A 27239-nucleotide genomic window follows, 5' to 3' on the forward strand; every position below is an offset into this window, starting at 1 on the left:
GTAATCCAAATGCTTCACACTGTTAAAAGATTCCACCTAGCAAAGACATCCCATAATCATTTATATGCAATTCAAAAAGGATAGAAGAATCGATGTAGCAAAAGACTTTCAGTGGTTATTATTTGCAATTGTTAAAAGGGACCCCTTCAATGTGATCGGCATAGCGGATCTGGGAGGTAAGTTTTTAAGATCTCGCTTTCAAATTACACTCTTGACTTAAATGGTATATGTGTTGTGGAGCTGATACACGTACTTTAAAAAATAAAAAGAAAAAAAAATAATAATAAAATATGATCAATGATTCGGCTCAAACCATTTATATCGGTTGTCGCTTTTTTGGGCTTATTTGTCTTTTGGGCCTGATGTATCCGTAGGCTTTATATGGGCTTGTTTATGGACCTTTTTGTGGTTGGTTCGACTTTGTTAGGCTTAGCATACCAATCCACTAATTGAGCTCACTATATGGTTACCTTATATATATGTATATTAAACGTATTATTATATCTGTACTATTATTAAATGTGCAAAGTGTTTCAGTATTTCAGTATTTATTTATTAATTGATATAAATTCTATAACACTCAAAATTACCTAATAAAATTAAAATTAATTCAAATTAACAAAATATAAAAAAGAGTTTAATTCAAATTACAAAGTCCCACATTAGTTTTAAGTAAAAATAATTACAAAGTCTCTTATAAAATTATAGAGTTAAAAAAATAATAATCACACCTTCTTTGCCTTTTGACTAAGATCAAGTGTAGTACTAAATTTTTTTGGGTCGGCCTTTTGCTAACATTTCTTGGTCTTTTGGCTAAGATAAACTATAGTACTACTTTATCGGCCTTTGTGCAACAGTTTCAGTATTTATTTATTAATTGATATAAATTCTATAAAACTCAAAATTACTTAATAAAATTCAAATTAACAAAATATAAAAAGAGTTTAATTCACAATAAAGAGTTCTCATTAATTATTATATCCCACGATATAAATTCTATAAAACTCAAAATTACCTAATAAAATTAAAATTCAATCTCTAATCAATTGTGCTTGACCAAATGGTCCATAAATTAACCTATTAATCTATTTATTATTATGAATTTTTTAATAAAAGAAAATCTAATTAGAAAATAATTATTAATATAAAAATATTTATTAATTGATATATCAAACAAAATAATTTTTCTAAAACTCTACCATAAATTAACTTTTATTATGAGTTTCTTAGTAAAATTAAATCTAATTAGACAAGTATATATTTAAAGAAAATAAAATATTTTATATAAAACTATATCATAAATTACCAATTTTATTTTCAATAAAACTATATCACACTAAACAAAGATATATTTAAAGAGTTTCTATAAAACTCTAACACAAATTACCTATTTATCTATTTATTATGAGTTTTTTAATAAAAGGAAATCTAATTAGACAAGTATTGTTAATATAAAAAATTATTTATTAATTGATATAAAAAGAGGTTTTAAAAGAGTTTCTAACACAAATTACTTATTTATCTATTTATTATGAGTTTTTTTAATAAAAGTAAATCTAATTAAACAAGAATTATTAAAATCAAAAATATTTATTAATTAAAAATTAACTAATAAAATCATGGAAAGTGTGTTTCGGTAGTTATTTATTTATATAAAAATATATTTATTAATTGATATAAAAATAATTTTTGTAAAAATCGTTTCTATAAAACTCTAAAATTTACCTAATAAAATCAATCACATTATATATAAAACTCTAATTTTTAGTCCAATATAAATCAATAGTTATTTTTTATGGATAATTATCACAATATAACTGGCCCGGCCCAGTTATGATTATGTAATTATCATAAAAGGACACATGTTATCATCCTATTAATTTAAGAAGCCTATAAATAGAGGCATGGAGGAGGGGGGAAGGGGTATAAAAATTGAGAATTCTAAAAATCCAGAATTCCAGAGTAAAATACATAAAATTTGCCAAAGAGTTTCAATATTTATTTATTTATATAAAAAATATTTATTAATTCATATAATACTATTATTATATGTGCAAAGAGTTTCAGTATTTAAGTACAAATTACATATTTTTCTATTTATTATGAGTTTTTTAATAAAAGTAAATCTAGTTAGACAACAATTATTAAAATAAAAAATATTTATTAATTGAAAATTACCTAATAAAACTCGATTGATCCAACTGTGAGGTGAAACTCGAAAAGTCACATATCTGTGATGTGGATGGCACGGGGGCCTTACAAGCAAGCTTGTGGGCCCCTCTACACAACAAATCAACAAAGATGATTTTTTAATAAAAGTAAATCTAATTAGACAACAATTATTAAAATAAAAAATATTTATTAATTGAAAATTACCTAATAAAATCATGCAAAGTGTTTCTGTATTTCAGTATTTATTTATTTATATAAAAAAAAATATTTATTAATTAATATAAAAATAGTTTATATAATATTCTAAAAATTACCTAATAAAATCAATCACATTCTATATAAAACTCTAATTTTTAGTTCAATATAAAAAAATAGTTTTTTTTTTTTTTTGATAATTATCACAATATAACTGGCCCTAGAGGGAAGGAGGAAGGGGTACAGAAATTGAAAATTATAGAAATTTAGAATTCCAGACTAAAATACGGAAACTCTTGGGCCGAAGAGTTTCAATATTTATTTATTTATATATAAAAAATATTTATTAATTGATATAAAAATAGTTTTTTTATATACCATTATTAGATGTGCAAAAAGTTTGAGTATTTATTTATTTATATAAAAAAAAATATTAAAAACACTAAAATCTACATAATAAAATTTAAATTAACTTATTTATCTATTCATTATTGTGAATTTTTTAATAAAAGAAAATCTAATAAGACAAAAATTACTAATATAAAAAATATTTATTAATTGATATACAAAACAAAATAATTTTTCTAAAACTCAACCACAAATTAACTTTTATTATGAGTTTCTTAATAAAATTAATCTAATTAGACAATGATATATTTAAATAAAATAAAATAATTTCTATAAAACTCTATCACAAATTACCTATTTTGTTTTCAATAAAACTCTATCACAATAGACAAATATATATTTAAAGAATTTCTTCAAAACTCTAACACAAATTATTTATTTATTATGAGTTTTTTAATAAAAGGAAATCTAATTAGACAAGTATTATTAATGTAAAAATTTATTTATTAATTGATATAAAAATAGATTCTAAAAGAGTTTCTATAAAACTCTAACACAGATTACTTATTTATCTATTTATTATGAGTTCTTTTTTTAATAAAAGTAAATCTAATTAGACAAGAATTATTAAAATAAAAAATATTTATTAATTAAAAATTACCTAATAAAATAATACAACGTGTTTCAGTATTTCAATATTTATTTATTTATATAAAAAAATATCTATTAATTAATATAAAAATAGTTTTTGTAAAAATAGTTTATATAAAACTCTAAAATTTACCTAATAAAATTAATCACAGTCTATATAAAACTCTTATTTTTAGTTTAATATAAAAATAATAGTTATTTTTTATGGATAATTATCACAACATAACCGGCCCGGCCCAATTATGATTATGTAATTATCAGAAAATGATACATGTCATTATCCAACTAATCCAAGAAGCCTATAAATAGAGGCATGAAGGAAAGAGGAAGGGGTATTGAAATTGAAATTTCTAAAAATTATGAATTATAGAGTAAATTACAGAAACTCTGCCAAATAATTTCACTATTTGAGTATTTATTTATTTATATAAAAAATATTTATTAATTGATATAAAAATAGTTTTTATCTATACTATTATTAAATGTGCAAAGAGTTTCAGTATTTAAGTATTTATTTATTTATGTAAAAAATATATATAAAAAGCTAAAATCTAAATAATAAAATTTAAACTAACCTATTTAATAAAATAAAATCTAATTAGACAATAATAATTAATAAAAAAAAAAATTTATTAATTGATATATAAAACAAAATAAATTTTCTAAAACTCTACCACAAAATAGCTTTTATTATAAGTTTCTTAATGAAATTAAATCTAATTAGATAAGGATATATTTAAAGAAAATAAAATAATTTTTATAAAAATGTATCACAAATTACCTATTTTGTTTTCAATAAACCTCTATCACACTAGACAAATATATATTTAAAGAGATTCTATAAAACTCTAACACAAATTACCTATTTATTTATTTATTGTGAGTTTTTTAATAAAAGAAAAATTAATTAGACAAGTATTATTAATATTAAAAATTATTTATTAATTGATATAAAAATAGGTTTTAAAATAGTTTATTTAAAACTTTAACACAAATTACCTATTTATCTATTTATTATGAGTTTTTTTAATAAAAGCAAATCTAATTACACAAGAATTATTAAAATAAAAAATATTTATTAATTTCAAAATTACCTAATAATATCAATTGCATTCTATATAAAACTTTTATTTTTAGTTCAATATAAAAAGAATAGTTATTTTTTATGGATAATTATCACAATATAACTGACCCGCTCTGTCATAATTATGTCATTATCAGAAAATGACACATGTCATAATCCTATTAATCCAAGAAGCCTATAAATAGAGGTATGGAGGAAAGGGTACAGAAATTGAGAATTTTAGAAATCTAGAATTATAGAGTAAAATACAGAAACTCTGTCAAAGAGTTTCAGTATTTATTAAAAATAGTTTTTCTCTATACTATTATTAAATGTGCAAAGAGTTTCAGTATTTATTTATTTATATAAACACTAAAATCTACATAATAAAGAGTTTCTATAAAACGCTAACACAAATTACTTATTTATTTATTTATTATGAGTTTTTTAATAAACGAAAATCTAATTAGACAAGTATTACTAATATAAAAAATTATTTATTAATTGATATAAAAATAAGTTCAAAAGAGTTTCTATAAAAAACTCTAACACAAATTACCAATTTATCTATTTATTATGAATTTTTTAATAAAAGTAAATCTAACTATACAAGAATTATTAAAATAAAAATATTTATTAATTGATATAAAAAGAATTTTTAAAAGAGTTTATATTAAACTCTAACCCAAATTACCTATTTATTTATTTATTATAAGTTTTTGAATAAAATAAATTCTAATTAGACAAGAATTGTTAATATAAATTTTTTTTTTAATTGATATAAAAAATAAAATAATTTTTCTAAAACTCTATCACAAACTACTTTTTATTATGAGTTTTTTTATTTTTTATTTATAAAAGCTAATATAATTTGACAAGAATTATTAAAATTTAAAAATACTTATTAATTGATATAAAAAGAGTTTTTAAAATAGTTTATATTAAACTCTAACACAAATTAATTATTTATTTATTTATTGTTAGTTTTTTAATAAAATAAAATCTAATTAGAGTAGAAAAACTCTACCACAAATTATCTATTTTATTTTCAATAAAATTACAATACATTAGACAAAGATATATTTTAAGATTTTATATAAAAACTCTAATACAAATTACCTGTTTATCTATTTATTTTGAGTTTTTTAATAAAAGAAAATCTAACTAGACAAGTATTGTTAATATAAAAAATTATTTATTAATTGATATAAAAAGAGATTTTAAAAGAGTTTCTATAAAACTCTAACGCAAATTATCTATTTTTTTATTGAAATTTAATTAGACAAGAATTATTAATATAAAAAAATATTTATTGATTGATATAAAAATAGTTTTTAAAAGAGTTTATATAAAATTCTAAAACATATTTCCTATTTATCTGAGTTTTTTTTTTTTTATAAAAGAAAATATAATTAAATAATAATATATATAAAGAAAATAAAATAATTTTTATAAAATCTATCACAAATTGACTATTTTATTTTCTATAAAACTCTATCATATTATCTACAAAACATTCAACACGTGTATTGCACGTGCTTTTTCCTAGTGTGTGTGTGTATATATATATATATATATATATTGGTTAACATTTCGAGCATGGTTCGTAGTATCGGTCATGATTACGGTATAACGGATTCGGACAAAATTAATATAAACTGACCGATACGAGTTGCATATCGGACAGCTAATCATGATTTCGAGAAAAAAAAATAGTAGTAATAATAGTTGATTGAACTCAAACCTTCTTTCTAAAGAGCAAGAGGGTCACTGGGTGAGGCCTAAAGTGTTCCCATTCTATTGATCCTAAGTTCTATTCTCCACTCCTCCGACTGATTACAAATCATTGTCAAGACAAAGAAAAGAAAAAAACCTTCTGGCTCATCAAATTCCTCTCATCCACTCCCTCCAAAGTCCAAAGTCTCACTCCAATTATTCTCAAAGCGTCCATTTGATTCTCAGATAATAATACAAACGGGGGGAGACATTATAACCATTGAGCCAATTAAAACTGCATAAAGGGTAATTATTTAAGCTATTCAACTTCTTGTATTAAAAATAAAATAAAAAATGTATTTAAGTAACAAGTTTATAAGTAATATAGATAGATACATATACATTGTTCTCTTGGCAATAAATTCACAGGCCAACCAATAACCATCAATCTTTTACTTTTTACACACCAATCATTAGTCTTTTACTTTTGGGGGTGAGGATGTAGCCGTGATGATTGATAATAGGAATAAATTAAAATGAATGAATATGACAGGTAAAGTTAGAATGTTGGATAAACTTTAAAATTCTCCCTTTTTTTAGTTTAACAATTTTAAAATTTCACAAAATTTGATTATTTTTCTTGGGGTTAGTTTGGTTAGCGTCAACCAGTTAGAAAGGAAAAAAAACATAAATTTTTTAAATTATTTGGTAGTTTGGTTAGCGTGAAAGGAAAAACTTTCAGGTAATATTCCCGCTGATTGATTTTCTTTAAAATGTTTCATCTATAAAACACGCGAAATTTCAATTTTGTATGAAAGTTGTATCATCATGTATTCGTTTCTAATTATACCTTCGGTAGTTATTTCTCTTCATTCTTTTTGATAAATTAAGACTCCTACTTATATTACAACTTTTTAACTCTTTAAATTAAGACTCCTAATTAAGTTACAATTTTCTTACTTTTTACATTAGGACTTTATATATATATATATATATATGCACGCACATATATTTTTATTCATAAAACAATTATTTATATTTTTTTATTATCCTTGTTGTATGATGTATTTTACTTAGTATTGAATTCATGAGAGTAATTTTGGTATATAAATCATTTTCTTTTTACTTTCTTGCTAACCAAATTAATGAAATAACATTTTCCCACAATTTCTTTACAAAAAAATCATGTTAACCAAATGCATGATAAAAATATAATTTTTTTTTTATTTTACTTCACTTTCTTTTCCTTTCACTTTCCATCATCAATTTCCGGCTAACCAAACGAACCCTTGGGGCTTCAAAATAGTATATTCTTTTATTTGAAAGACATTCAAATTTAAAAATAAGTTTCATCAAATCATATATTGATAAACCATATCTCGTAATTCAAACACAAAAATATTTATTTAGTTTTTTTTTTTTAAATTACTGAAAATCATTTATTCTGACACGTGGAAGATACATGATACTTTTAACAATCCACGAACAACAAGAGATCTAATTAAGATATGATACATACTAAAATACAAATTTCATTGCATGGATACTCAGTTCTTTCACAATGTAATTCATCTATATGGCACATGTGCACTAAACACTCCTCGACTATTGACTTTGTTACAAAATGCACACCATAACTATCCTTTGTTGTAATTAGGTTCCTCAAACTTTTAAAAGTGGTGACACCACACTTCTGATTAAGGTCCACAGTTTTCAGAGTTGCCTATTAAATAAGAAAGGCGTAACATTTAAAAGCTTTTTTAGTGACCAAAATATCCTTCACAACGGAAGAAAATTAAAAAGCTGATTCTTTTGAGGGTGTGACAAATGAGTAATTTTTGTTGTTATGAAGGGTATTTAGGTCATTTTATTTTGTTATTTTTTTTAATCTTTCTCTTCACTCGTAGTAGTGCCAACGTCTCTCACTTAACGATGAAACCTAAAAATTGTCTGTGATGTGAGACAATTTTGAAAGTTAAATGAGTTTAATAGATGAGGGGTACATTTTACAATCAATTAATAGTTAAAGAGTGTTTAAAGCATTTTAGCCCGCCTAAAAACGCTTTTCAAATTTGCATCAACAATATCCAAAATCCCCTTAAATAAACGATTTTGGATCTAAATAGTTGGAGCAGATAGGATATATGTTTAGGGCTGTTAATAAATTGAACTTTTTACCAACTTTTTAAAAATGATTTGAATTTGGACCAGTCAAGTCATGTTTATCCATTGACTTAATAACTTGAATTTGAATCTCAAATGAGATATGTTTTTTCAGTTACAAATTACACTCCCAAAGAACACGAACACAATAGAAAAAAAATATAATACCAATTTATTTAGTAAGAAAAAAACAAAATTACTTGCTTTAAGAGTTCAGTAATTGATAAGAGCTGGTTAGGGAATAATTCAACCCAATGTTACATGCCCAAACATAGTTCCAAGATACATTAAAAAGAGCAATACTTAGGTCTTTACTAGTGAGGATATACCTTATTATCACTAACAAGTGGGTATTTACCTACCATATTAAATTTAGTAATTAAAGATAACATGTCTATTTATTCTTTATCCACATCACTAGTGAGGATGATGTAGATCTTCACTAATAATATTAATTGTGCAGTACAACATTATTTATGTAAATGACAATATAATCATTAAATAAATGAAACATCAAGACATATACATAATTTTCTTCGAGATAATCATGATACCATTAGTAATTAAAGAGTCAATTTTGAATCATTTTTCTTACGATTGTCCTTCTTCAATTCCATGGTATATTCCTTGGATTTTCAAATCAAATAAACGAACAATTAATGGTTGGGAACTTGAGACGACTCACCCTTAGTGTCCAGAATGATCGTTGTTTTGATTCACTGCCATCATCTCTGCGCGTGGTTTTAAACTTCTAAGCATCTAAATATCTGTACATGTTGACAACACAGATGTTGACGTGAAGGGCAGTAGCTGGAACCAAAAAAAGCCAAGGAAAATGGAAGCTCTTTGATCTTCGGTGTGCTAGTAACATGCATTCACATAAATACATAAATATGTCTATATGATACAATATTAGATAAAGATAAAGAATGCAACAAGGTTGAAAATTTGTTGACATTATTGATTTAATGTTGTTGTAGTATTCTTGTTCTCTAATATATTGTAAATGTGTTATATATACATATTTGTATAAGCGCTATAAACGATCGTAGTTCAATTGTTTAACCATTCAAGGCAACTTAATCTCCTCTAATGCCTACATGCCAATCTCAATGCAATATAGTGACATGCATTCTTATGCTTATTTTGAATAATAATTTTACTCTTATGACCTTGCAAAATAACATTTTTACATTAAACTCTAATAATTCTTTTGTCTCAAAATCGGAGTTCAATACTCTTAGGATTACTCTACATAATTTTTTTGATAATTGCTAAGAGTGCTAAATTATGAAGTAGTTTAGTTATTAAATCAGTCACGCCGTCAGGAAAAAAAATTTATGTTAGATTGTCATATATAAGTAAAATGCATGAACTAAAAAGGAAATTGGATTCAACATAGAATTACAGGCACTCCTCAAGAATGTAAAATAATTGCGCCATTACTTTTATTTTTAAAACAGATTCTAACCATTCAATACCAGACCTTTACACAAAATGCATAAATTATTGTTGATCTTAAGTAATTTGATATATGATTTATTTAGTGGAATTGTTAAAAATAAGGCAAGGCTCTTTTTAATTCAACTCAAAAGTAACTTTTTAAGGCCTTTACAATACGTCAAGATAAATGAGGAAAGTGGCACATGGATGTTAGTAGCCTTTCGTTTGTGATCTTTACCATATAAGACATAACGGAACCCACGTGGGGGCCACCAACGCCCATCTGTAAAAAATAAAACGTAAATGGACGATTGAGAGTGTGTATCGGTGGACCCACAATCCAATCTCCATGCAATTCACTTATACACACGTTCAACTCTGTTTTGTTGGTGTTTGGTATTATGCCGATCAATCGTTCACGATTCTCTTGGCGCCTTGAACTCAGCAATAGATCTATATCATCAATCCTCTCTCTCTCCTTTCTCTCTCTTCTCTTTCCTCGTCACCGGCAGAAAACCCTAGAAAATGGTTTATACTATATCAGGGATTCGACTGCCTACTGCTCCGTTCGTCTACCAGTCATCTGGATCGAACTTTCTCGGTGATCGGAAGACTACGAATCTCTCACTATCGTCGAGGAACCGTTATTTTTCTCGTAAATCTTTATCTCTCACACTCTTTCTCTATCTATATATATATAAATATGCTATTATACTCCCTATTTCTAACTCTGTATCTGCACTACTTAGTGTGCAATGTTACTGCAATTTTAGCATTTCTTTTCGGAATTTTGTGTTATTCTCTTTGTTGATCGGTATTTTGGAGTTTTTTTTTTTTTTTTTTTTTTTCTCGAAAGATCGGTATTTTGGAGTTTGCTTACTGTCAAAAACTGTTTGAAATACTTATATCGCGGTTTCCAACATTTTCAATTTTCAGTTCTTACGAAAAAGAAATCACGGAATTTTAAATGCGGTACTGATTTTTTCTTTCTTCTCCTGTTATTTGCAAACTTGTAACATGTTTAATGGAAAATTATGTTATAGCTGTTTCTGCTGAAAGACGCTATTATTGGTTTTCATCTTTCCACTAGGTAACATGCAATTCTAGCCCCCCAATGGTATTCACAGTTGGCCTCAAGATTAATTTTACTGGTACCAAATGTTATGATCAAGCAAAACTGCAAAGTTGCTGTTTAAGAAACTATACCACAGAAATCGTTTTGATACTTGGGTCAGACGACTCAAACCATGTTTTATAGAAAGCTAAAGATAACATCAAGGGTTAAAACATATAACTGTTAGGACAGTGGTGGAGTGGCAGAGGACTAGAGGGGCCTATAAATTCAAGTTTAATATTGTCTATCTTAAGTGGATATTCAGGAACTGCATATGAAATGTGTCAAAAGGAAAGTGCTCTCTTTTTTAAAAAATTATTCTTATGTTTTATCTAATTATCTTATTGATAAAAACACAATCTGCCGCACAAGGATACTCATAGAGTTACTAACAAACTAAATAATTTGGTCATAAGCTTCAATTTATTGCCAATAGTGCTAAATGATGCATTAGTTAAGAATATTGATTTCTTCCATGGACAAAATCATACTCACAACAATATGACAAATTTTAGAGAACAATAACGGAAATCAATTCCAACTAATCATAAATTGCTTGCTGTGGAAGAACCGGATACAAATTCTTATTATCAACCATAACTGAATCAAAGTGTTGTTAAGTTATTAGCCCCCGGGGGTAAGCAAAGGTCACGGGACTTAGTACTGGTATATATTTGTTAAGTTTGTTGGGGTTAGAATATACCACATGATCTACAAACTATGAAGATGAAAATTGAAGATCATGACAAGGGTAAAGGCTAATATACCTCTTGAATATCATATTCACCAATCAGGGTTGCATATTGTGCATTCACACCACACACCATGATTAAGATGCACTAATTTTTCTTTTTAATCTATGCATTAGACATATTTTAGAATGTATGTGAACATGTTATATATTGAAAACTTATGTTTTTAATCTATAGAGTATTTGGATTTATTGAGTTATGGTTTGACCCTTACTGCCAAAGTTTGAACAATTGACATGGGAGAGGATCAAACGAACTTTGCAAGACTCAGTTTCCTATTCTTTTTCCAACCCAAAAACAAAAACCGGAATTGTTCTTGGATAGACAAGTTATATATACCAATATAGGGTTTTGTAAACATATACTTCCATACAGAGTTACAAAGAGAAAGCATGTAGGTAATATAAGAACACTTATTTTCCTTTTGATCATGTAAGCAATTTTCATTAGATGGTGAACTATTATTCGGAGTGTTGAATCAATATACTTGAAGTGCAAAAAGGATTTGAATCTATGTTACATGGGCTCAAGGTGCGGGTGTCTATCCAGGCAAGTGTTAAATCTCAAACAGAAAGACACTTGGACATTGCTAAATTTGCATATTATTTAATATTTTTATTTTATTTTCTAGAGTAAAATAATGTCTTTATATAACATTGCATTCAATAGACTTTTCACTTGTTTGAACAATAATATAACAAAAGTGAATTATTGGATTTCATTTAAGGCTCTTTTCCAACCAAATAGTGTAGTAAACGTATCCCATATCCATGTTGAGGATTGTGTCCCCACAATGGCAGGAGTCTCCTGCATTGGCTGGTCCCTTTATTTATGTTCAAGTATTGCGTGTCCGACAAGGGCACTTTACCAACTTTTGAAGACTCCATTTAACATAGATGTCAACTTTTATGTTCGATATTGTATGTCTGATACGTCTGTCTTTTATGTCTATGCATAAGAATTGTTCCAATTCTTTGAATGGTGGGATAAAATGTTGGCTTCTGATTGAACAAGTTAAATTAGAAAAAATTCCTCAGTTAAAAGGTAAGTAAAAAGGGACAAAATCATTATCCTAGCTTTTTTGGGGAGTAAATTATATAGATCAGAGATTTTCATTCAATGGAGAATGCTTCATGGTTGCCCTTCATTACAGTTTAGCTGTCCAAGTATACTGTCTTTTCCTATCTATCAGTCTGGGTTGAACTTGCCTTGTGTTTATTTTGGAATTGATTAATTTGCTCCATTTTGTATATTCTGTCAAAGAAAATTTCAATAATAACTGTTTTGAAAGATTATCTTACATTTTGAAGCAATACGTAGCCTGTCTTTTACATCTATTTATTAGTATTTTATCAATTATTTGAGTGATGGGATAGAATATTTGCTTCTGCTTGAACAAGGTAAAAATGAAAAAAAAAAACTATTTGGTTAAAGCATAAAAGGTAAGTAAAGAAGGAATAAACCACGATCCCACCTTATAGGGGGGGGGGGGGGGGGGGGGGTTATATATACGTATCAGACTTTCCTAATGCTCCATGGTTCCCTTCATTATAGTTATGCTGCAGCATTTTTTTTTGTCTATCGTCTTTGTGAAGAATGGCATCATACTGGACCTCTTATGGAGTTACATCATTCTTGAATTATCAGTATTAACGATTAAGGGGCTTCTATGCCCTTGGAGGTTTCCAGTGTGGTTATCTGAAATACATGGTTTGGGTTGGTAGGATTCAATAGCAAGTAGTAACTCTTCCAGAACTCGTTACTTGGAAGTTCTGATCTCATGACTGAATTGCATTCTCTTTTCTTTACTAAGATGAACTTAATTATTTGTTATATTCTGTAATTGTCACCATAGTTGTGTACAAATGATAAATGTCTACATCTTGTCAGCTTGTGGAGCTAATTTGCTGCTTGATTGTAGGTAAGATTTTTGCAGGGAGGTCTTCTTATGATTCTGACTCCCCATCTTATACAGTTGCTGCATCTGAGAAAGTCCTTATTCCTGGCAGCCAGAGTGACGGTTCTTCATCATCAACAGATCAATTGGAAGCTACTGATACCAATTTGGAAGATCCTCAGGTATGTGGATATACATCCCATACATACACGTGTGCGTACATGCTTATTCACACACACAATTACGCGAAGACCCAGATGCCTACGTTATGTATCATACCATATCGTTTTTCTAACTATAATTTGTATCTATGATGGAAAGCTGAATAATCTGTTATATCCTATTGTTGTGGCAAATTTAATGCACCCTTGGTTGTATTTTTAGCATGTTCTAACTTTTCAACCAAGTATTAAATAATTAAGTCCTGGCAGGGAAATGATGATAAACAAAGTTTAAATCAATATCAATATGCTTAGTTTGCTGATGGAAAACTGAATTACTTTATCTGTTCTATGACCCTCAAGTCACAATAAAAAGCAGTAGGTGTTAAAACTAATGATCCTCATGTCAGAAAGAAGATATCTGTAGCAGTAATAGCCATAGCATGATAATCTGCTACTGCACTAGAGTGGATACAATTTCCCACTTCTAGCTTTTTTCAAGAAATGAGAATCTCCTAGAAAATCACTTAAGCGTCAAGCAGAAGCGATGGTGAATAAATCAAATTTATGGGATGGAGTACCACAAAGATAGTTACTGATGCAGAAGAGAAGCATAATGGACAAGTGGGGCAACAACAAGATGGCTATTAACCTATGCTACATAAACATAGAGATAAATGAGGCCACCAAGAAGCTGAAGTTAAGTGGCAGCAGGAAGAGGCTTACCATCATCTGGTAAAAGCTTAAAATGAGGCTCCGTTGTAGGAGAAGCAGTAGCAGTATCTGCCAAGCAGATTTGAGAAATTAGAGCAGTTCAGCAGTTGTATATTTTTGTTTGGGAAAGGAGGTAGCCATGTGGAACGTAAATAACCTTGAGACCTATTCAATAAGGAACCCGAGATCTTTCATCTCAAAAGCAGGTTGCAAGTGCTCTTTGACAGACTGAATGTGAGTAAGTACATTGTTTGGGCTGTTCTAGTTGTAGCCTTTTTATTCTCCCTTTCACTCGTAGTTTGGTGAATAAATGACTCTAGAGGTACTACTAATTTGAGTTTGGGAATCGAACTGTATCAATGTGTCTCTGGTGATAATCATGTAATTAGCATACAAAAGCAATATTACCCTTCAATGGAACAGTGAATGAACACGGTCATGCTGAAAATCTGTCGATAAAGCAATTGCACTGAATTTCTCAAACCAAGCATAAGGAGCTTTATTCGAGACCATGAAGTGTACATTGAAGACCACATCCATGTTTTGGGGAGGTGAGTAAGACAGGGAAGGTTTGTATGTAAACCTCTTCATGACAATCACCATGAGAAAATGTGATTTTCACTTTAAGCTTATAAAGAGTCCATTGACAAATAGCAGCCATAACCATTATTCTCTAGACTATAGCCAAAGGAAGCACATCTCACTGGACAGGCAATGGGTTTGGCATGTTCATGAAGGAGAAAGAGGGACATAACAACTGCTTCCAAAAACTTACCAAATAAAATGAATCAACCTGCACTTGATTGAGCTGGTAAGAATGAAAGGCAATTTAGGATGAATGCAGTACAAGTTATATGAAATATGCTGAAATCGTCACTCTTGATACACAATTTTGGTACTGAACAGAAGCATCATCTCAAGCTGAGGAAATTGTGCACGCTGCACAGAGGTCAGACATTGATGGCCAATGGATGAAATAATTCCAAGTGAAGAATTGGAGATGTCTGGAGAAGTGGGAACAACAGCTGGAAAATTAGCTCGATTTTAATTAGGCCTTTTCTGGAAAAGCCTAGGATGATTTGGTGTTAAATGTCCAAATTTCTTGCAATTGCAACATTAATTAGGTGAAGACGCCAGTGGAAGTTCCACAATTAGAAGTAGAATGAGATGAATATTGGGAAGCATCTATGACTAAAGCCTCCTCAGTATGATGATTAGTGCAAAAATACGAAGATGACCCTCTTCAGCAATCAAGTCAGCTATTGCAGAGCCAAAAGTTAGAAATGGAGAAAAAAATACAAAATTTTGACCTCACTAAGCTCTAATTCTGGTTGAAGATGTTTCGTGTGCATAAAAGGATGTTATTTCAACATTTTGCATGCCCACTGGCACAAGAAAACCAATGATGACACCATTAGAGAACTGCTGCTAATAATACTGTCATTAACGTTTAAAGCTCTTGAATTCTATGATTGCCTTGATGAGTAGAAAGACTTAAATCAATTGAAACTCTCGTGCATTGCTTGACTGATTCAATTTTGCCCCACATATCTTGGCCACACAGAACTTTCTTCATAGATACCCACCAAATGTTTTAATTTGCGGCATCAAGCTTCATATTAGTGTTGGTGTTAAAATCTGTAGGAAGAAGCCATGGCGACCAATGGAATCAAATGTATTCTGAGTTTGATCTTTGAACAGCAAATAGAGGCGAAAATAGATAAGAACTCCCGAGGCCACCGTCAATTCAACTTAGGTATCTTGAGATGGTCATACGGCAAAGAATTTAAGGAGAAAACCAAAGCCCCAGGTTTGATCAAATTCCAGTAATATTCCTGATGTCACTTTCCCTTGATTTACATCATTCAACTTTGGTGGAAAAATGTAACAGTAGAATTGTCTTAGGAAGGAGATGAGATCTGATCAGGGACACTGGAGTTGGAATTTAGATTATAATGTTAAAGGGTGAAAACAAATCTAGCCTTTAGAGTAATACCTGGATATGTATACAATGCATAACTGTACTAGACTACAATGCAGAAGATACAATTCTATTATGACATGGGATAGAGTAACTGTGTTTAACATAAACAGAATCATTCTTGGCTGTCTCAACGGGAAAAGATTCATTTTTATAGTCCTCTTTGCTGGTTGGCTGAAAGAGGTGGAAACCCTTTTTTGTCTTTTGCCGACCCTTTTTATCCTCCTTGAAACTTATATGGAGTAAACGAGTGTCTGATTCATTCAGGAAAAAAAAAAAAAAAAAAAAAAAAAACGAGTGTCTGATTCTTTGTTGGTCAGAATTGTTCACCTTTTGTTCTGTCCTTCTTTTCCCAGTTTTTACTATCTGTCATCTCTATTTCCCTTGTATCTTTTGTTCTGTGCAACAAACTTGTGTTACTTACTAATAGGGGAAAAAGAGGAGAAAATGGCCAAGAAAATAATAAGATGGTGTTCAAGCTCATGGGAAGCCTTGATTAAGGTGCTGATTCATAAAACTGAAAATTAAGTACTGAATTTTAATAGCTGAGTTTTAGGTGTGAAGTTTTAAGCGGTAATTGTAAATTGGGAATTTGTTTCATATTTTTTTTGAATTCAGAGTACTCATCCTTGAGTGATATCACTGTCACCTAAAATTTTATCTCATTTCTAGTGACACTTAAGTTTTTAAGCACTTAATCCATTTAGATTAAGTGCTAAATGGAGTTATTAGACAACACCTAAGTTGCTTGGTAGAAACTTCTAGCAATCTAAGAGAAATTATCAAGAAATTATCTAATACTGAGACCTCATGAGCTGGGCCAGTTTCAGACAACAGATTATTATATTAGCCCTTACAGAGTTTCACATTTAAGCTCAGTACTACTCTATGCACGGACACTCCTCTAGGAATGCCATAGCTGTATTGGACACGTCACGTGTGGTATAGGGTCGGACATGTGTCCAACATAGTTAGAAATGTCTTGTAATTTGAATATTGTCTTTTATTAGTTGGACATGACATGAAAATGACAAGGATACAATGGGGACATGACTGGAATGTTGGGCAGTTTCAAGACCAGGCAGGGTAGTTTGTAATAATTTTTTTTTTTTTTCAATGGGGTTCAAATGTAATTTTAAAAGTAATTCGGTTCATTGGAAAAAAAAATATATATAAAATTTAGAAAATGAAAGCAATATTTATCCAACCCTAAGATGTAAATTAGTGATTGCGGTTCATGATAATTTAGATAAAATTAGGTAATAAAAATATATTATTATTATTTTGACGTATCCTTCCATGTTCGTGTCCTACTTACTTATTTATTTTTGAGATTTGTCATATTGCAGTGTCCATATTGTGTCATACCCGTGTCCAGTGTTCGTATCTGTGCTTCTTAGGCACTACTAAACTAAAAGCTATAATCTTGCAATAAACTAACAACTAATTACATAACTTAATATTATGTATCAATTACCCCCTTCACAAATTTGAATCCTTTGTGGAGTCCACTTGTTCACAAGATCATTTTGCATCTCTACTGTTTATTCCAACACGTAAAACTTGGCCTAAACCTTATGACTAAATTGAATCTGTTCATAGATTGTGAAATGTTGTGGACTATAAAATTCATTAAGCAATAATATTCATCACTATTTCAGTGTAAATGCCTTGATGCTGTTTATTTTTTGGGCAATTTTAAACTGGACTTCATTGAATCTATATAGTTTTGCTCTATATTGATTGCATTTCTCTTTCTGTTTTGGCATCTAATTCAATGCATGTTATTTTAATTATTGAACATAGTATTTGTGTGATATTCTACAGGGCACCAACCTTCCCAATAAGATACCTCTCAATGCTAATATCAGTGTCAACTTTTGTTGATTTTGGAACACATAAAGATATATCGCGTAAGTTTATTGATTATGTCTTATGCCTTCGTGATTCTGTGTTAGGTATTACATGATGTAGACAGTCTGAAGATGGAAGAAGATAGTGACATCGAGGTTGATGATAATTTTGTAGAAGCAACAGGTGATTCAAACGAGATTGATCATGAGCAAATTACTGCTGCTTCACCTCTTGTAGTCGAAGATGGTAAAGTTAAGGATGTGAAAGCATCAATTCCTTTAAACAAGCTGGTAGATAAAGAAAAGGATGCAGCTAAACCAAGGTCCATTCCTCCACCTGGCTCAGGGCAGGGAATATATAAAATAGATCCACTTTTGAGAGGTTATTCCGAACATCTTGATTATAGGTGAGGTGCCTTCCATATTTTAATTAATGCTACTTCTGTGAGAAGGAACATGTTAGCAGTAAAGTGAACCATGGGAGGATGCATAATTTATTTTGTTGAGTTCTTGCACTTTAGAACTCTAGTTTGATGAAGCAAGAATCCATACAAGCTGAATCTTGGTGGGCTCCTTACCACTGTGTTGCAAAAGTGTTCCCTTAGAATAGTAATTGTTCACATGGAGTATTTAAATATATATTTTTTTGGGTTAGTTTTCATGGAGTGAATTAACTCCCTAGCACATGTATTGAAGCTTGGAAATTACTCATTTTTTCTCACAAGGACTCCCCAACAGTTAACCCATTTTTGTACTACTCTCACCTGAGAATGCTTAGTTACGGAGTTTGATGGAAATTGCTTGTTATTTTATTTTCTTAATGTGGAAATAGCCGCTTATTGAGTACTTTCCATATCGTAATATCTAACATAAACCTCTTTTAGCCTATTGATAGATCAGGATTCTACGATTACTTAGAAAAGAAAGAAAGAGAAAAAGAAGATAAGAACAGGTGAAATAAAAAAAAAAAAACTTATTATGTAAAGAAATAAAACTTTCCCATCCTTGAATAAATCTATCTCATAAAGTAGTAACCTTTTTTTCAACCATACGGATAAGGTTCCTCATAGCCTGCTAGTAAAGTCTAAAGGAGGTGTTATCAGAGACCTGGATGAAGTTTTTGCCTTAACAAAAAACAGATACCAGTTCGTGCCAAAACAACATAACTCAAAATAAATCAAAAATTGATCTGAAAAATATGTAAATCTTGGCAATCATATTACCAAATTACAATTAATTGAATAATTTTTTTTTTTTCTTTTGGTTGGATGTAGTTTTGTGAATATATGTGACAAAGTAGTTGGTCCTGAAGAGTACATGATACATGTACATTTATCTATCTCTTAATGTCATAAAGTCACCTTTAAGCAATTGGTTGTATATATTTTTATGGGCATGCAACATTTTGAACTATAGACTTGAGCATGAATCAATATTTTGAAACCAGTGAAAGATACATTGTAGCAAGTACTCTGGTGTTGTTTTGGTGGTTAAGGGATGAAATTTTAATTAAAATTCTTCGGCTTTGACCAGTATGCTTGTTCACTGTGACTTTTTGTGCATTAACATGCTAATAACAATCATCAACCTTTGTTTATCATACCTAGGTAATAATGGTGTTCATCTGATGCATCTTTCTACTGTTCTCAATTGATTAACTCCAATTTATGTTTCTTTTTGCATTTAACAATGCTGGCAGATTGTCCTGTGTGCTTTTGCCTTTTGATCCCAAAGACTTATCCTATGCCACCGTGTAAATTTGTCCAATTACAGGTATGGGCAATACAAACGAATTCGTGAGGCAATTGACAAGCATGAAGGTGGTTTGGAAGCGTTTTCTCGAGGCTATGAGAAATTTGGTTTCACCCGGAGGTATTGCTCTTATATCTCACTTTTTAATTTCATTTTTTTCTTTGCTCTTCTATTACATAAACATTTGAATGCCATATAATGCACATCTTTGCTTAATATCTGAATGTAACATATTATTCTTTGTCTGAGAGGACAACTTATTAAAAGATAAAGTAGAATGAAAATGGAAAGGTGATCTTGAAAATGACGCAGAGACATGAAATTGAAAATTCTACTCCCATGAGTTTACTATTTATCTAAGATCTATCTATCTTGTGGCTGGGGGTTTTAGTGCATTTCCTTTGGCCAAAATTTTTGCTTCTTAAATAGCCTTATTATTACTTTGCAATGCTGCTACTGAAATATTGCAATGGTTATCAACTCCTAGTTTAGTACAATCATTTTCATTTGACCTGCTTGTAAACAATAAATTTGCGGCTGTGCATGAATTGGAAGGATATATGTGTATTAGTGGAAAAGGAAATAGATCCCCCAATAGAGAAAGAAACACTGCAATATAAATGAAGAATTTTACTTCAGAATCTAGAGTGTACTATTCAGTCCCGCAAAATCTAAAGGACAAGGAAGAAGAAATTGAGAGATGCAGAAGAAGGAAAAGGAAATAGATCTTCTAAAAGAGAGAGAAACACTGCAATATAAATGATTAGAGATGCATAAGCGGGAAAAAGAAATGGATATTCTGAAAGAGAAGAAAACATTGCAATATAAATGAAGAATTTTTACTCCAGACAGCATAAATTAAAAATAAGATAGAGAAACAGGTTTGCTTTTGGTTTTACACTGTATTTTCACTAAGCCTGTCATAATCAAATGGTAAATACAAGTGCAATGTCTATAGAGAGAAGAAAAAGAAAAAGAAAAAGAAATGCCAATAACATGAGGAGGCCGAGACAGAGATGGAACTGGACAACTCTGCCTACCCTGAATAATGATCTCATGCCTTTCAGTACTTGCATACACATAGCTGTATAAAGGGTAAGGTCTCTAGCTGTAAAGCACCGACATGTCAATAAGGGTTGCCGTATCCACGTCAGACACGTGTCTAACACGGATATGCGCGTCCAAGGCTTGAACACGTGTCCCTTTTTCTTCTAATCAGACACGCCGTCAGACACTGGGACACGTCAGATGAGGACACGACTTTAGATGATATTTATAAATATTTGAATGCATACATGTGTATCCATTCACAGAGATGATCTAATATATCAATAGATGGAGGGGATGAGAGGAATACTTGAAGAGAGAGTCTGAGATCTGTGATTCATAGAGTGAGGAAGATAGATAGGTGAAAAGATGGAGGAGATGAAGAGAGTCGCCTGGAAAGCCGTAAAAGGAAGAGAGTGGGAAGAGAGAGAGATCAAAATCTTATCTTGTTTTCCAACATGTTTGATTACAGGGATAAAAAATGTGGCTTTTGGAATAGATATATAGCTTTTATTTATATTTTAATGGAATTTGGGTCTGTTTACACATAAAAACTATTTATGTTACCCTGTCAGGAGCCTACCCTGAGTTTAATTGTTCATTGGCTGCCCCACCTTGTGTCAAAGGTTGGGATGGGTATGGACATAGTTTTTTCTTTATGGGGCAGGGTTGGAAAGGGTTCCACGCCCCAAACCCCATCATTGCTATTCATTCCAAGTTTAAGTCTTGTTTGATCTTCCTAATATTGCCCAACCCTTTTTTGATGATCTCCAAACTTGTTCCGCTAAGAAGCATGGACAGGGAATATGGACACGATACGACACAGATACCCCCAACACGCCAAGTTCTAAAAAAGTAGAACACTACACAGCTAATATAAATATAAATTTCATTTATATATCTATTGATTAAGACAATTATGGAACTTTAATTACTTTATAATTTCTATACTGAAGTTACATAATTTAGAAGGTGAAGCTATTCGAATATAAAAAAGAATATATTATATTATATGTGATATTTCTATTCTATCTTGTCATTGTAGTTATGTTTTTGTTCATATTACATTATATGACGTGTTTAATGTCAATTTTGAAAGAAAAAGAGGTTGGACACGGCTGGACACTTTGATACATGTTCATAATTTTGTTTCTAGGACTGCCTTATGTTTGGTTTATATAAGACAAAGTGTGGGACATGTTGACAAGTTTTCGGAATGTGTCGAAGTGTCCGAAATAATAAAAATTATTTTTAAATTATGGACTCTGTCATGAAGTGTGAGAGATGTGTCCAAGAGTATCCTTGACGTGTTGGTGTCTGACACGGACACGGCACCTCATAGAAGTGTCTATGCTTCTTAGGGTTGGACAAGGCTGGTTATCCGTTTTTCAGGGTAGATTGTGATACCTAGGCATTGTTGTGGAGACATAGATGTGGTTGATGTGGAAGTTTAGAGGGAATATGGCATGGGAGGCTGAAGAGGAAATCCTTGTTGCGAGAAAACCATATTTTCTTTGATATTAGTGAGTTCAGAAGCTTTAAACTTTGTTTACCACCTCTGAAAGCTTCAGATTTCTTTTACCAGTTTCTGATGAGAGTATCAATTACATAGTAAGAGAATCAAGGAGAGAATAGGAGGAAGAGCAAGAGAAGTTGATAATGAATCAATTAGGATCAACTATTGCTCCATTACCATGTATTGAAAGCCGATAAGAGGAAGAGGAAGAGGAAGAGGAAGAATTAAAAGCAAGAATAGACGTGAGATGGGGCTTAACCATTGAGAGTTTTGGTTCTTCTACTTATATTACTAAAGATTAAAATTAGAAAATTACCCTTACTACAAAGAAGTATAAAGTAAAAAATGGAAACAAGAAGGAATGTTCAATGGAAGTAGAAAGTAAAACTGATATTTTTATTATATGTAGTAGAGTTTATTTGCTCGTTGTTTAATGTTTGCTCGACATGAAATAATTTGTATATATACTTCACTTTACACACAAACACAAACACAAACACATAGGGCCATTGCTTGGTGCACTGGTAGTAATCTTGGGTCGTCAAGCGTGAGGATTCAGGTTCGAATCCTGAGAGCACCACATTGTGCAATTAATGCAAAGATTAGGTCTGTATCTAGTCCATCCCTTCCAGCACCCTCGATTGACAGGACCCACACTGGGTAATGTTTTCTTGATAAAGATGTATATGTTGTTTCCATATACAACTTTCTACTTATATATGGCTTCTCTCAATCAGTTCTAACTTTGAGTAAGAACTTCCTTTTGTCCTTTCTTTGTTTTATATGTTATAAAATGGCCTTTCAGAAGGATATTGTAGTTGCTAATTTTCATCCTTATTATTTTTTCAGTGCCACAGGTATCACTTATAGAGAGTGGGCACCTGGAGCTAAGGTTTGTTTTGCTTCATCTCTATTTATGAAGTGCCTTATTCATTTTCTCAATTATTTCTTGATTAGTCTTAACATTTGTGGTGATTCTTTAGACTTGGTATTTCTGTGATTAAAGTTAGATATGAATTGCAATCCCCTGGGTCTTACATGACTATGCAAAGTTTAAACACAGCGTACACTTGTAAAACTCGATGATTTCTAGCCCTGAATATTGCATACTTGTTTTAAGATAAGGTTTCAAGGGTATGTTATCTGACATTTGGGTCACCTGGCTAAATCATACTGACGTGTACTAAGGGCATTAAAAACAGAAAACGAACGTAGGATGTTTGTTTGTGTGTGCCAACGGATTAGGAAGAAGATTGAATGGTTAATTTAAGAGACTTGACAAGGTTGAGTGTCTTTAATTTCTGTTGTAATGTAAAGCTGTTTACTTAAGTTGTACCTCTAATATGCAATGAGATTTCTTGAGAGCTCCTTCTTTAGTCTTTAACACACACAATAAAATAATTTTTTTTTTGTTAAAAGACAATCTAGCATTTGCCTTTGTAGGTAGCAGAAATGGAAAACTAATGTCATCAACGAATGTAAATGCAAGGACAATAATATGTATAAGGAAAAAATAGAAGTTGCTTCTTTCTTGTAGTTTGGTTAATCAAGGGTGTGGATGTGGTTCAGCCACATCACCCAGGGTCAAGTCAAGATGACCCCACCTTAGTACTACCCTCGAGTAAGAAGACAACACTTCTGCAAAACTTCTGCAAAATCCACCTCAGCAAAGGAAGTAATAAACCAATAAGCCTTGAACCCTGACCTGCCTTAGCAATCTGTCGATGGGCCTTGAACCTCGATCCAGCCCGATGAGAAATTGTCGATCGACGGGCCTTGAACCTCGATTTGACCTGATGACAAGCTGTCGGTCGACGGCCCTTGAACTTCGATCCAACCTAATGACAAGTTGTCGATTGACGGGCCTTGAACCTCGATCCGACCTAATGACAAACTGTCAATCGACGGGCCTTGACCCTTGATCCGACCTCGCCACAAACTATCGATCGACGGGCCTTGAACCTCGATCCGACCTAATGACAAACTGTCGGTCGACGGACCTTGAACCTCGACCCGACCCAGCCACAAACTGTCGATCGACGGACCTTGAACCTCGACCTGACCCGACCCAGCCACAAATTGTCAATCGACGGGCCTTGAACCTCGATCTGACCTCGCCACAAATTGTCGATCGACGGGCCTTGAACCGCGATCCGACCTAGCCATAAATTGTTGACCTGTCGATCGACGGGCCCTGAACCTTGATCTGATCTAACCTTGTGCCAAAGCAATGAAGAGTTATGGTAGGACTCTTCAAGGTCGATGGGATGCAGAAGGGATATTGGAATGAAGGATGGAAAATTAGTAATGTCTTGCTCTGCAAGGCAAGGCCCAATTTGAGGATTAGAGCAAAAGACAGCTGGAATAGTACAATTGCCTTTACAGCATACCATTTTTGGGTCACTCAATAGGAAAGGTACACTTGGCGGCAATTCCAGAAATATAGGGATTAGGGCAACACAACCCAAAAAGGGCATGACCCTGATCCATTTCCAAGCTGAAGGCCCAACAATATGTCACCTGAGTGACCTAGGGCTATAAAAGGAGGTAGTGACACAAAGACAAGGACCAAGAGAACTGACGGCAACTTTTTCCCTACCATTGCTCAAATTCTCTCACTGGACTGATTTTTTCTCCCTTCTTCCACCCTTCTGCATTACTCATATTGTTTAGTGGTATATTCCCAGACCTCTTTGACTTTTCCAGGACCGACGAAAAACAGGTATCTACAAAGGGAAAGTGTTTCCTTGGGAACAGAATGTAGAAAGAAGAGCGAAACTTATTACCACTGGAGACCAAGTTTGATGAAGCTAAAAATTTAGGAGTAAAAGTTTTAGTACTGCAGCAGTTGTGCTTTAAACTTTTAGCAACTGAACTTTTAGCTCTAAAATTCAATGTCAAATTTGTTAGTTTACATTAAAATTCAGAACCGCCTTTCTTTCAGCATTAGCATTTGGTAAAAATTTAGGTTTCTATGATTCAAAATCAATACCATCTTTAGAGGATTTTACTCTTTAAGCCGTAATGACTTTTGCTACGATGGATAATAGGAGTTACAAGATGAGATAAGATTAATAATGAAGTTTTAAGGGTGGAAAAGGAGAATTCATGTGGCCAAAGGTGTATGAAATTAAGGCAAGGGTCCACCCTCATTGAGAGAGAAAGCTTCCGGTAACGAAGGCGTGGCCTGAGCCTACTACTCCGACCAGTCACCGGAGTCATCTACTTTGGTGAAATCCTCAGTTACTTTCCTTGGTTTTTCTCTTTCCTCTCTTGTGGTTTGGGTTTTGTTATGCGTTCTTTCTTGGAAGTTGCGAGTCTCCCATGCCTGTTTCAAGGAGGCTATGTGAGAACTGCTTCTACGTACAGAGGGTCGTCGTTTTTCTTGGATGATGACTCAGTGGGTAAGAGAAGGGAGGATCTGAGGTTATGTTTGGTTGGGAAATTCGACAAAGAAGTGGGTTCTAGGGCTCAGATTGCAGATTAGGCCTCGTGTGCTTGGAAAGTGTCTCCAACTGTGGTTGTGTCACCTCTGCCGGACTCTCTACTCTTCCGATTTCCCTCTTCGACGGTAGAAGAGAGAGTGCTCAAGGAGGGGTGTCGTGTCTGGGGGAAGGCCACTCTTTCTGTGGACTTAATGGAGTTTCAGGGTGGGATGCTCCGAGATTTTGAAAGAGCAGGGGTTGAAGAAGGTGACGTTGTACGGCCTCTCTTTGCACCTTTGGAGTCACGCTCTTTTTGTGATGATTGGGGATTTGTGTGGAGGGTTCATTTGGGTGGATGCTGATGAGTCCCTTGACGCTGAGAAGGTTCGGATCACTGTGTCTGATGGACGTGTTTTCCCATCGTTCATCTTCGTTCATGATGACCGTTTTTGCTATAAGGTGGCTGTTTGGGAGGAAATGCTTCCTCAACTCGTTTTGACGACTGACAACTTGGGGGGGGGGGGGGATGGATCTCATTTGCTGAAGGAGGTGGAGTGGTTGAGATGGATTTCTATGGGTGAGAAGGGGATTGCTAATTTCCGGCGATGGAAGGAATGGAGAGATAAGCTCTGGGATCGCATCACAGTGTGTTTTAGACGACTTTTCACTCAGAGAAGGCGAGAAAGCTCTTCTTCTTCGTTGGTTGGTGGCCGGAAAGTTCAGAGGGGCAGTGGGCTAGGTTTTGGCCGTCGGTTGCAGAGATGGGATAGGAGCCTTCATAGAGGTGGCTTTCACGCGCAACCAGCGCATGGGTGGGGGAGAAATGATACCCTTGCATGTGGTTGGTGCAGAGTTGAGAACCGTTCAAAGTGGGTTACAGTTGGTCTCAATTCAAAATCACATGCGAGGCCAAGAACAGACAAGTTGGCATTAAATGTTGGTGGGCTTGCTATTAGGCTAGCGAAAGGGGATTTGGCTAAGCAGGCTCATGTTCCTTGTGGACCGCCTCTTCTTAATGGTGTGTCTGAACCGGTGGGTTGTGGTCTGGATAAAGGTAAGGCGGCCCATATTGATGCTTTTGAATGCACACAAGGTCACACTGTTGGGTTGGGCAGTGGGTTTGAGGTTGGGCTGGGTTCTCAGCTTGATTTATCTGGGCTGTTTGTTCTAATCTTGAAGTGGCTAACCGTTTTGGACCACTGTCTGCATCCGTTGATGGTCCATCGGCAAGCCGTCTGGTTCATCTCTTGTCACAGTTGGACGGCGAGCTAGGAAG

The 27239-nt window shown here is 32.1% G+C and overlaps 1 protein-coding gene across 2 annotated transcripts in view; it reads left to right on the plus strand.

The window, feature by feature from the left end:
• Positions 1-10139: 10139 nt before the first annotated feature.
• The window catches only part of LOC132312929 (1,4-alpha-glucan-branching enzyme 2-2, chloroplastic/amyloplastic), a 67040-nt gene continuing 49940 nt past the window's right edge, over positions 10140-27239 (plus strand). Inside the window, exons 1-5 of one of the 2 annotated variants that reach the window (XM_059811496.1) lie at positions 10140-10406; positions 13539-13696; positions 18329-18630; positions 19997-20095; positions 23388-23430. In XM_059811496.1, the coding sequence (XP_059667479.1) occupies positions 10277-10406; positions 13539-13696; positions 18329-18630; positions 19997-20095; positions 23388-23430 (732 nt within the window). In that variant the 5' untranslated portion in view covers positions 10140-10276. The remainder of the gene's footprint in view (positions 10407-13538; positions 13697-18328; positions 18631-19996; positions 20096-23387; positions 23431-27239) is intronic. The other variant, XM_059811497.1, reaches the window with a different exon arrangement.

The sequence above is a fragment of the Cornus florida genome, unplaced genomic scaffold (assembly GCF_030987335.1).
Source record: "Cornus florida cultivar Cherokee Brave unplaced genomic scaffold, ASM3098733v1 CherokeeBrave_3.0.0_Hap2_Chr06, whole genome shotgun sequence".
In the NCBI taxonomy this organism is placed as follows: domain Eukaryota; kingdom Viridiplantae; phylum Streptophyta; class Magnoliopsida; order Cornales; family Cornaceae; genus Cornus; species Cornus florida.